General features: G+C 41.9%; 2 protein-coding genes across 5 annotated transcripts in view; one reads left to right on the forward strand and one right to left on the reverse strand.

Annotated features, from left to right (window-relative positions):
- mark4b (MAP/microtubule affinity-regulating kinase 4b) overlaps positions 1 to 5355 on the forward strand; it is a 56787-nt gene extending 51432 nt beyond the window's left edge. For 2 of the 4 annotated variants that reach the window (XM_056373446.1, XM_056373447.1), the window contains one exon: positions 1132 to 5355. In XM_056373446.1, coding sequence (XP_056229421.1) covers positions 1132 to 1465 — 334 coding nt within the window. In that variant the 3' untranslated portion in view covers positions 1466 to 5355. The remainder of the gene's footprint in view (positions 1 to 1131) is intronic. The other 2 variants (XM_056373448.1, XM_056373449.1) reach the window with 2 other exon arrangements.
- Positions 5116 to 11251, reverse strand: ckmb (creatine kinase, muscle b). Its single transcript, XM_056373450.1, has 9 exons — positions 11109 to 11251; positions 9429 to 9541; positions 9076 to 9172; positions 8747 to 8901; positions 7935 to 8067; positions 7668 to 7839; positions 7025 to 7148; positions 6575 to 6764; positions 5116 to 5699 (listed from the first exon to the last, which is right to left on the reverse strand). Exons 2-9 carry the CDS (start codon positions 9519 to 9521, stop codon positions 5521 to 5523), a joined length of 1143 nt encoding a protein of 380 aa, XP_056229425.1. The 5' UTR covers positions 9522 to 9541; positions 11109 to 11251; the 3' UTR covers positions 5116 to 5520.
- Positions 11252 to 11794: the final 543 nt, after the last annotated feature.

Genomic DNA, 11794 nt, shown 5'->3' on the forward strand with positions numbered 1-11794 from the left:
AATGTGAAGAGAGAAAGCTAAGTATCTAACTTTATCATTACTGCTGCAACACTTTGATTAGATCAAAGCTTAAAGGCACAGACTGTAACAGAACTTAACCTTTGTATTTTTTAATCACTGTAAGTCATTGTTGGTTTCGTCTGTGTGTTAGTGTGTTGAAGGCTAAACTAATTTATGAAAAAGCATTTTCAAGCCTTGTGAAACCAATGAAACCAGGATTATACAGGTGGTATTGACCTCCTGTGCTCTGGTTGTATATATACTGTATAATTTCAGGGTTATCAGTCTCAGCTTATCGGTATGTTACTAAAGGTGTTGCATACTTCCTCTCAGCCTCAGCTGCTCCAGCCCAGTGTCAGTCTCAGGTTAAAAACAGCAGGTAAACCAGTAGCACCAGTGTAACACTAGCTGACAGACTGTGGTGTGACCGTAGATGCTGAGCGTGGCTCCTTGTGGTAGATGATCCTGTGATGTCTGATTTAAAGAAAAGAAAGAAATAATGTTTTCATGATGCAGTTGTTGTGCTTTAAAGCAAGTTCTCTAACAAAATAAATATTATTGTATTAGTATTTTATGACTTTATCTTTATAGTTTGCTATTAATTATATACATTTTATATAAACTTCCATTGAAGAACATAATACATGAATAATAAATCTGAGGTAGGTGTGATTTGCATATTCCTGTTGTTGATGTATATCCACTGTAGTATGAATAAAGACATGATGTTAGGCTTGAAAATACACATTTACCTGTATTTACCTGTGACCTAGGTACTGTAGCAAACTGTCAAAATCCAATGATGCTGTATTAATTCTTTTTTCTTCTTCTCCCCTTCCCCTGACCATTCATTCAATTACATTCATACATTCACTTGCCTGCACTTGTCTCTTAACACGTCCATCTCACTCAAATACCCAACACATTTACTCCTTTATTCTTAACTCTGTTTATTCATGCTCCTGTATTTCTATCGGATCTCACCCCTTCTTTAACTATCCCACATTTATCCCTCTCCTCATGCAAACATCTCTTATCAACCTCACTTTGTCCCTTCTGCTTTAAACCTTCATACATGTCCTGGTCCATCCCTCACTCGCATCACCCTTCCCTTCCTCTCCCCTCTTCCAGTCGCCATCTATCTGGGCATCAGAAAGCGGCCGAGCCCCGGACCCCCCGATGCGGCTGGGATGTGAGGGTGCGGAGCCCTCGCGACCCGGCCGAGGTGGTGCTAGCGCTGCGCGAAGCGGCGCAGGGCTGTGGCTGCCAGGTCCATCTGGCCGGGCCTTTCCTCCTGTCCTGCACCCACGGAGCAGCCGGCGCCCGGGTGGCTTTCGAGGCCGAGGTCTGCCAGCTGCCCAGCGGGCTGGGCCAGAGCAGCGGTGTGAAGTTCAAGCGCCTGTGGGGGGCACCGTTAGCCTTTAGAGACATCGCCACCAAAGTGTCCAAGGAGCTGGAGCTCTGAGATCGACAGGAGGCGGGGCAGGTCGATGACGGACAGGACAGGTTAATTAACAAGGAAGGATGAGAAGGAGGAGGAACAATGAGGCAGACACCACCCCTCCTCCTCTTCCTCCCTGGGCTCCACCTCATTTGATGTGGCTAGCGATGCCTCGCCTCCGCCAAAGACCCTCTTCCTCTGATGCCACCAATCACAGCCAGACAAATGGATGCACAGACACGGATAGACCGCCATCGGCAGACTTATGATGACCCTTGACCTTGGAGCTGTCAGTGACCCACGACTCCTGCTTAAAACGCGGCACCACCCCCACATTATGTGAGCCCATGGGGTTAAACTTTTTTTTTTTTTTTCATGATTTCATATTTGATGTTGATAAGGATGGTGTTGCTGAGAATGATGGAGACTGATAATTTGTTGTTGTTGTTGTTGTCATTGTTATTCCTGTTGTACCATAATTGTCATCATTCCTTTTTAAAGAGCTGCTATTTAAAGAAATGTTTTAATTTTTTTGTGTATTAAGTTTATTTTCTTTCTTTAATGCTTTTAAAATGGGCAGAACTTTGACATCTGTTGTCGTCCTCTGAAGCAGACGTCACATATTTAAGGAGTGAGGGCGCAGTCTGACCTCCGGCCTCCAGAGGGAGACATGCAGAAATGCAGACACTTGTGACAGACTGAATGAAGCACCACAGCCTCTCTGCCCATCCATTGACAAAGCCCATTTTATTGCTCAGTTGGGATTTTGATGTTTGTTTGCACCATTTCTGGTAAGATGTTGTCTTCTCTGGCAGGTGAGCAAAGCTGCCTCATAACACAGGACTCAAGCTGAAATGTTGACCTTGAGAACCTGGTTTGAGCTCAGGCTCTGCTCCTTACAGATACTCAACTTCTGCTCCTCACCACCTTTCTCAACAAGCAAAGTCCTTTCAAAAAATTAAAAATTATATTTTGTTGGTTTAAAGCGCAAAGTAGAATTTTAATTTTATGTCGCAACAGAATGTCGTGGCCGGATTTGTAGTTTCTTATCTGGAGTTGGATGTACACAAGCAACAAGAGCCACTTCATATTATTGCATCTAAAAGTCTCCACTCAGGAGCTTTAGTTTATGTACATTAGAAAAGAAGTTTTTTTTCAGCCAATCAGAGACTAATATCCTATTTGACTAACATCAGCTCAAGTAAATCAAGTCAACATTTAACTAAACTACATAAATTAAACTACATTTTCACCCATAAGAAAATTAAATTTTCCTCAGCACATATCGAATCTGTGCCACAAATGCTAAAAAATCTAATTTTCTGAGCAAATACTGTACATCTGCTGCATTAGATTACAAGTCAAATAGTATGGCATCCTAGTTTTTATCTCGTGTAATGGTAATTTAACACTGTATGATACAGAAACAACAAAAAAAGCTAATTTTTAATCCTCTTCCTGCTAGGTTAGTGCAGATATAACTCAAAAACCTGATCCAACATGATGATAAAGACTTTTCTTGTTGGTATTTGGTCAAACGTTAAACAGCCACAGATTTCTGTTTAGTGAAGACAGTATATATTTTTGTTTGTTCATTATAATTTGATCTCTTCTTCTAAACCCCCACCCCACACACACACACACACACACACACACACACACACACACACACACACACACACACACACACACACACACAGTTACTGTAGCTCAGCTGGTTTAGAGTATATGGAGGGTTCACTGATGTGCAGTAGTTACTCTGGTAGCACCTGGGATATAACTGTCAGGATGCCTTCGCTTTCCTCAAGTGTAGTGCAATACAGCCACAAAGCCAAGAATTAAGACTTGACAAAGCATTGTGTAAGACTTAATAGGGCTCCTTGTTTTGATTTATTTTTTTCATTTTTTATATTTCTGATTTATTATTAAAATTCGTTGAGCACTTTTTTTTCTTTTTAGCTGGGATCACATTGTACTGTTCTGCCAGAGTTTTTAATTCATCTGCTTTTTTTCTTTTATTAAATTGTTAAAAAACACATTGTTTGATACATTTAAGGCCTACTGAGGTGAATAATTGACACTCTGAATGCCTTTCTTTCTTTTACTTACATGTACCTACCCACAATGGTTTCTTAGCATCATTCACTTAAGGTTTCCAGGCAGAGGTGCCATTTGATTCCACTGATGCCACACTCATATCAAGGAAATGGATAGAAAATTACCAAATTTCTGAAAAATTCTAAATGGGAATTTGTCTCCTCAAAGTTTTGTCAGATTTTCTTTCGCCCAATATCACATTTGTTTTGTGTTTTTAACCTCAGCAACACTTGATATGTAAACTGTAGATTTGTCCCTCAGTTGACCAATCAGACGAGAGGTGTATGACTGTTGAACCAATCAGATCCCATTATTGCTGTAAGAGGTGTATGACTGTTAACCAATGAAACTCCTGCTTCATCAAACCAGTGTATAATTTAAAAGCTTGTGACGTGCAGTCATGAGGCAGTGGTGTCGGACAAATGTGACCTTGAATTACCTTTTCTTTTTCAACGATGCCTCCGCCAAACAATCTTGTTGCAGGAAATATGGTCACAATCTCTCCCTCTGTTCCTGAGTGACAGCACTGAATAATGGTCAAAGTCTGATGATGTCACAGTGAAGTTGACCTTTTCAATATAAAATGTCATCACTTCATCCTGTTAAATTTGTGTTAGATTTCTGTCTTTAGTGTATACATTTTTGAGTTAAGTCCAAAAACATGTTTTTTGAGGTCACAGTGATGATGTCCTTTCACCACCAAATTCTAATCAGTTTCCCTTTGAGTCCAGGTGAATGTTTGTACCAAATTTGAAGAAATCCCCTCAAGGTTTTCTTGAACTATTGCGTTCACGAGAATGGGATGGACGGACAACCTGACAACATGCTGTCACTGGGCAGAGGCATAAAAACAATTTGCTGCTCATCACAGAGCAAATCAACAAGACTCATCCATCATGTGTTGCTGCTTTAACACTGACGACTCCAAAATCAAAAGGTTGTTGTACTTATATTGTAACTCTTTAAAGCCAAGCAATTATAACTTGTTCCTTCAGCATCTAACAAAACACTGATATGGAAATGGAGAAGTTGGACATTACAGCAGGTTTGTGATCTTTTCGGCTGTAAGGTCGACATGTTTATCTGTTCCATGGGAGATTTCAGCTGCAGCACGTGTCCACCACTGTCTGAAAATGTGAAGCTGTGATTTAGGGCTAGTTTTAGCAATTTCTTCTTTTTTTTTTTCTTTTTTTTTGTGTACAACTGGGCCTCACTCTCTGAACCTGTTCTCTAGATACAGTTAGGGCCATGCTTTAAGGCTACAGTTCTGTTGTATAGTGTGTTTGAAGCTGTCACTGTTATCAACAAAACTTAACTTATGGGCTGAAATTACGGAAATGATCGACCTGCAATCCTGCATGTCTCCTAGGAAATAATGTGTGACACAAAAATAAAGACTTTCAACCTCTTTAATATTGGATGTCTATTTTTTTCTCAGAAATGGACTTAATGGATTTGATGTCGTGTGTCCAGTCAAAACTAATATTAATATTTAACGATGGTGTTTAATATTGTTAACGTACTGTATGTTACTGAGTACTCTGTGTATTTCCCATAAAGAAAACAGAGACAGAAGGTTTGATTGTTACATGGGGCATATTTTAATTGTCCAGTTATATTTTGCAACCAAAAAAAAATTTATTTTGGTGTGTATACATAGCCATGACCAGACTATGCATGGATTGATCCCAGGATGTTACAGAGAAGATGGGGAGAGCGATGATTAAAGTGACATGAGCTTAGAAAGAGGAGCAGAAGAAAAGGCAGGAAAGGAAAAGATGAGTAAAGTTAACAGAAGTAAGAAAGGAAGAAAAGAGCAGAGAGAAAAGTGGAGCGTCCTTTTGACGGAACGAAGTAAGCAGAAAGTAGCCAGTTGGCTAAGACCAGTAAGATAACTTTACAACAAGGCTACCCGTTCATTTTTTTGTAATATAAAAAAAACAAACACAGACAGTCATTCAGTCATTGGTTGTCTGTTCAGTTTACTTCTGGGCGGGGATCATGCCATCAATGGACTCTCCCTTCTCCAGCTTCTTCTCCATCTCAACCATCAGCTTGACACCGTCAACCACCAGCTGGACCTGGTCCACCTCGGAGGAGCCCAGACGGTCAGCGTTGGAGATGTCGAACACACCACCCACGGAGGCTGTGTCCACACCACCTGGAGGAGAAAGGGGGAGAAGAATAAATCCACCGTCAGGAGCAGCAGTAAGAGGAGAAATGTACTGTGGCCTAGAAACAATGTAAATACACTGCTCAGCTCTTGTCTTAAATGCCTTCTATAAGTTTTTATGTCTTACTGATTTAAGGCCTTCTATGTAATCACTTATTTCATTTTAATAATCTATTATTTTATTATCGTTCCATGTCATTTTAATGTTTTTTATTTCTTATGTTCATTTTATCTCTTTTCATGTGAAACACTTGGTGCCTGTCATTTCTTTGTTTTAAGGCACTTTGTGCTACATTTTTTGTAAGAAAGGTGCTACACAAATAAATTATTATTATTACCATGGTAACAGTCAGTGACACCCGCGCTGAGCAGTAGCATCCAATAACAAAAAAAGGGAAAACATGGCTCATAGATATACGTCTTAATTCATCCGTTGCACAAAGCAGTTTAGTTCTTGACTACCTTAAAATGGACTGTGGTACAATGAATTCTGGGTAAATTAAGACTTTTTTCTACACAAAAAAATGGCTGACCGAGAAATCACATTCAACCGCAGCAGAAAATGTTACAAGGATGTTTGCTTGGACTTTTTCTTGTTGGATGCTACTGCTCAGTGCAGATGTCACTGATTGTTACCATGGTAACATTGGTCTTAGGTCTGAGTTAGCCTGTGGGTAAGGTGTCTAATGTTTTTGAACAACACATGGACACCTATTGGTTGCCATATACTTTCTGTTAATGTTTTCACCAGAAACTCCAAGTTAGCCTGTTAGCTATGGTAGCAGTTTCTCTAAGCTCCTCTGAAAATGCCAATCTGTCACTAGCTTTGAGACTGGTCCTTGATATAGTTTTGAATTCAGTACCTGTGCCACGCTTCTGCAGACGCAGCCTGGTCAGGATCTCCTCGAACTTGGGATGTGTGCTGAGCTTGGCCAGCTTGACGTGCACGCCACCACGCAGGCCAGTTCCCAGGTTGGAGGGGCAGGTCAGGATGTAGCCCAGATGCTCGTTCCACATGAATCCGTGGTTGTGCTTCTTGAAGATAGCCTCAATCTGACCAGCAAAGAGGAAAGTGAAATGAGAAATGCATCACAGTTCAAATATAACTATGTGGATGTCACTAAGTGCTAACTAGATCTGTCTTTTATTAATGACAAAATTAAACATCATGCAAACAAGGTTCTGAGAAAGCAACCACAAAATTCGTGACCTGGCTTTAACTCTTGTACCCACATTCCTAGTTGAATCGTGCTCAAGTGTTTGCATAACTATATGATTATGTGAAAGCATGCATGGATGTTTATGTGTGCTACCTTCTGCAGGCCAGTGCAGAAGCGCTTGAAGACCTCCTTCATGTTGCCTCCCTTCTGCATGGAGATGACACGCAGGTGATCTTCCTCGTTCACCCAGACAAGGAAGGTCTTGTGGTCATTGTGCCTGGAGCAAGAAAGTCCAGCTCAGTTTCACACTCAGTTTACATTCAGCAAAAAAAGTTTTGCAATTTTGGTAAAAATGTGATGCACAGAAACTGAATGATATGTGTCAAAACATTAAGTGTGCAAATGTGAGTTATGTGACCCACTGAGCTGCACAGTGGGGGATATACAAGATGACACCCCACTTACGGTGGGGGTGGGGTAGTGAGCTGTAGTATTCATGACACAATTAAACAGATGTTTGAAAACAGGAATAATGAGGACTGTCATATCAGGGCCGTGGGAGACAGCGACAGATGGTGAAAGTTTTAAAGGTTGGCTTGGGAAGACCATATGGGAGATTTTAACTCAGAGGAGGTTGTTTGTGTTTTGCTTGTTTGATTGTGAATAATTGTGTCGGCCAACCGAGTCTGATTTTATAGTTGATTATGGCACATCCTTGACCATCTTTTCAGCATCTAGTCTGATTAGTAATCAGATTTTCTATTTCATTTCTGTTCTGTGTGTCTGTGCTTCTCACCAGATGCCTCTGCCGTCGGGCCAGTCACGGGCCATACCAGCGCAGGTCAGCAGGGGGGACACGGGCTTGTCAAACAGGAAGTGATCAGCGATCAGCTGCTCCTGCTCAGCGTCGGTCATACCATCAAGGGGGTAGTACTTTCCCTTGAACTCACCCTCCAGGCTGGCCAGAGCTGAGAGGAAGGACGGGGGAGAGGAGTCAGTTTCTGTCACTAATGTGTGTGTTCTTCAGTTAGAGTGGTATTAGTGTCAATAGTTTGATACTCACCCTCAATGGACAGCTTCTCAATGGCTCTGCGCTCTCCACGGCTGTTGTGGGGGGGCAGGGTGAATCCCTTGATGCTGCGGCCGGTACGGACACGGCTGGACAGCACGTAGTTGGGGTCCAGGTCATCACCACCCTGAGCGATGGCACACAACAGACACATTATTACTGTGTTGTAGCCATTGTTTTACACTCTTGTTTACAAACAAACTTGCCTCACCCATGGGTGGTTTTATAAAAGTTCACATATTTCAGTTTTTAATTTGAATATTGAATATATAATATAATTGAATATTGCCCACGGGAGATGTGCCGTCTCGTTTTGAACAGACATTAAAACAGAAATAAATACATAAAGAACTGGAATAATAAGACCAGACAAAATAACACAGTCAAAGTACTGTGTCTACCTATAAACTAAAACTGAAGGTAATTACAATCAAAAACAAGAACAAATACATTTTAGGTTTGTTCCAGTCTTACAGTGATTTGAATCAAAAAGCACACAAAAAAATCTCCCAGTTTCTGTAGAAATTATAGGCCCAGTAAAGCAAGTGTGTTGAGTGGATAGATGATTTACTTCACTAAGTTGTGATCATATGTTAGTAGGATATATTAAAGCTTTTTGCCTCAAAAAAAATAATTTAAAGAATGTACTGTAAGAGTATTTTGGGTGAATGGCCAATGGTAAACTTAACCTTGAAGTGATATATCCTTAACAGTAGTTTATTTTAGACAGTCAATAAATTAAAGGCTGTCAATGGCCAATTTCCTTTCCTTTAAACAATCCCATCATGCATGTCTTCTCTCCTCACCTTCAGGTTCTCGAAGTTCAGGTCGGTCTTATGCTTGTCGGTGGGTTTGTATCCGCCATGACGGTCGGAGATGATGGGGTCCAGCAGATCCTTGAAGACCTCGTAGGACTCCTCATCACCAGCAACGCAGCCCACGGTCATGATGAAGGGGTGGCCTTGGGAACAAGAGGGAGGATGAGGAAGATGGTGTCACCTTTACTGTAGTGATAAACAGATGCTAGCAGAGTTGGATTTAGAGGCCTTTCTATAAACATAACATAATGATACAGTGTTTGCTTGAGTTAATTCATGCCTCCTGAAACCCTGGCTGACGACTCGTTCGTTCTTACCAGGGTTGTCAACACCGGTCTGGATGACGTCATCCACTGTGAAGCCGCTGGGGGTGGACTTGCTCCTGAGCTTGCCGTAGATGTCCTTGGTCAGCACCTACAGCAAATGACACACAGTGCAGGTCGGTGATTATACAGTCACATGACTTTAACACTCACAAAGTGTAGGGGGTTCCAAGAGCAGCTAAAAAATGCTTCAAGTGACTTGTCTATTCTGAGGTATATTTTTGATTTGCTTTGCTTCGAAGCACAGTGTCAGAGTAATCTGGGCGGGTCCTGGGATCACACTGACACGTGCCTGTGTGTTTTGGGTGTGTGGCCATGAACAGACAACATCAGAGCAGGATTTGTACCTTGGCCATGTGGTTGTTGTGCAGGGACAGATCAGGGAACTCATCGTCCAGGGAGAACTTCATCTTGTAGTCGTTGTGGCAGTTCTTTGCCATGGCTGCAATTCTTACTCCGTCTGAGAGGAGACAACAAAGAGAGGACAGGAGGTTATTTCTCACAATCTGCATTGGTTGTGATACTTTGTAGTAATTGTACACAGGGCCAGGCAGTATTAAGTCATTCTTGTGTTCAGTCAGATGAATATTATAGAAGCAGACCTGAAAAAGGGATTTTGTAGTTTTACTATTGTTTTTGTGAAACCTTAATTAAAGTTTATTTGTTGCATTAATGTAACAAAACAACCTGAAACACAACACAGTGATCTGATGAATACCATATTTCTTGTCTGGTATTTCTCCAAGTTTTTCAAGGGCTGTGTCTACGAGTCTTCTGGTGAAGAGGAGACACCTTCTCATTCTCTCTTTCTTTCTTTCTCTTTCTTTCACTCTCTCTCTCTCCTCTCTATATGCTTCTCTCCAGTGTTTCCTGCCTCTTAGTGCCTCAGCACCTGCACCCTCCCCCTTCACAGCCAATATTATTAATAGTCTGACTGTGCTGCCCCCTGCCACTCCCCCTCACCCCCTCCCCTCCCTTTGACCTGCACCCTCCCATCTCTGCAGCGAGCTACAGTCTCCAGCTCATTATGATGTCTGACTTTCTCTCCGCTGTCACTCTGTTCCCTCTCAGAATAACCCTAACTTAGTGGCCGGACAACTGTCCAATACAAAGTGTAGCATGGTGACTTTTGTACGACACGCAATAAACTTTTAAATTACCTTATGTTTGTAATACTGAAAATAACTATAAAACATACTAATGCTCAAAAATGCAAGTGGTTAATTTAGTAATTTTTCTATACTCAATACTATTTAATCCTTGAAGTTTTAAGTGAACTGAGAAAGCCTCTTAAAGAAGGAAAAATATTTCTGTATATTTCCACTCCAGCACTCATTCAGTTCTGTCTTAATGATCCAGTAACTAAAGTCAAATTACTTTGCACTTAGACACAAATGTTTAAATGCAAAGCAGGAGCCAACAGAGCTGCAGCTGCAAAACCAGTCAGAATAGACATGTGGGGTCGGGAATAGATTTACTAACCACCAGCCGTCTTTCTGTGTCTATTTCCAGGTTGAGCTCTCCTTCTGTCAGACAGAGGTCAAAGCTCAGTTTCGTCAGTTGCTCAAGGTGCAGATGAGTGATGACACCTGGTACACTGAAAGGTCAAAGCTCGTATGCCTTGTGGATGGCTCCACAAGTTCCATGACCAAATCAAGCACTCCTAAACTATTCACAGACACCTCGAGCCTGCCCTGCTGGTGTCAGCAGCAGCTGATAGATAGTCACAACTGTTTCAGTGACACTACACTGCCATACTCTCAACTATCCCTGTATCAGCAGACAAGTGGTACCCACATCCAAGAAAAACACAGCGTCAAGTCTTTCAAAAAACAAAAAAAAAATCTAGGTTTCAGGCTATGAAGTGCACTCAGAAGAATGATCAAAGTAGGTTTTAGTAGTTTCCATATCAGGAAGAAATGTGCAAAACTTCAGAGGAATCCAAGAAGAGAAAAGGTTTTCAAAGCTCCAGAGTCCACCAATGGAGGAATCTGTCTGACAGATATTTGTTGTTTTTGCTTTTTTACCTGCTTAGGAGAAAAGAAAAAGAAAGAGGTAACAGATCCCGGGATCAGATCCTGTCCACCAAATGTAGGGGTTGCCCAACTCCTCCAGGTGACGGACATAAGCATTTATACCCAGACCTCTGTCCCTATTGGCTGACTGGGCTTGGGGTTCCCTCATCTCATTGGTCACAGGGGGTCATCTGTGCCCGGGTGAGTTTCTAAAAGGCAAGAACGAACATCACACAACACTCGAGACGAGAGACAGGGCAACAGCTGCAGCTGCCCGGCCCAACCTTTCACCCTCAGCCTGCTCGAAGCAGCTCTGATGGTTCGGACTATAGACATGCATGCACATGTCTTGTACTGAGTTGATGAAGCAGAAGAACTTGAATATAAAATAACCACTTCGTCTTAGATTACATCATAGTAATAGTCAAGATTACAGACTGAATTTCATTGAGCCGTGGCCCTCTCTCCTACCAATTTGCTAAGGTGTCTGCAAGTGTGAGTTTAAGATCCGTGTTACTGCTCCCTGTGTGAAATTTCATGTGGTGATACAATTGATTTGGCAAGTCAGAGGAAGGAAAACACAAAGTCCATACACTGGAGTGTGTGTGTGCGTGTGTGCGTGTTTGCGTGTGTGCGTGTGTGCGCGTGTGTGTGTGTGTGTGTGTGTGTGCGCGTGTGCGTGTGTGCGTGTGTGTGTG

Source organism: Seriola aureovittata, chromosome 4, assembly GCF_021018895.1.
Source record: "Seriola aureovittata isolate HTS-2021-v1 ecotype China chromosome 4, ASM2101889v1, whole genome shotgun sequence".
Lineage (NCBI taxonomy): Eukaryota > Metazoa > Chordata > Actinopteri > Carangiformes > Carangidae > Seriola > Seriola aureovittata.

Coding starts and splice junctions, on each gene's coding strand:
- ckmb (XM_056373450.1), bottom strand. CDS start 9,521: ATGGCAAAGAACTGCCACAACGACTACAAGATGAAGTTCTCCCTGGAC. Junction 7,840..7,934: donor TGAGAAGCTGTCCATTGAGG/GTGAGTATCAAA, acceptor CCTTCCTCTCAG/CTCTGGCCAGCCTGGAGGGT. Junction 5,700..6,574: donor TCTGCAGAAGCGTGGCACAG/GTACTGAATTCA, acceptor TTTCTCCTCCAG/GTGGTGTGGACACAGCCTCC.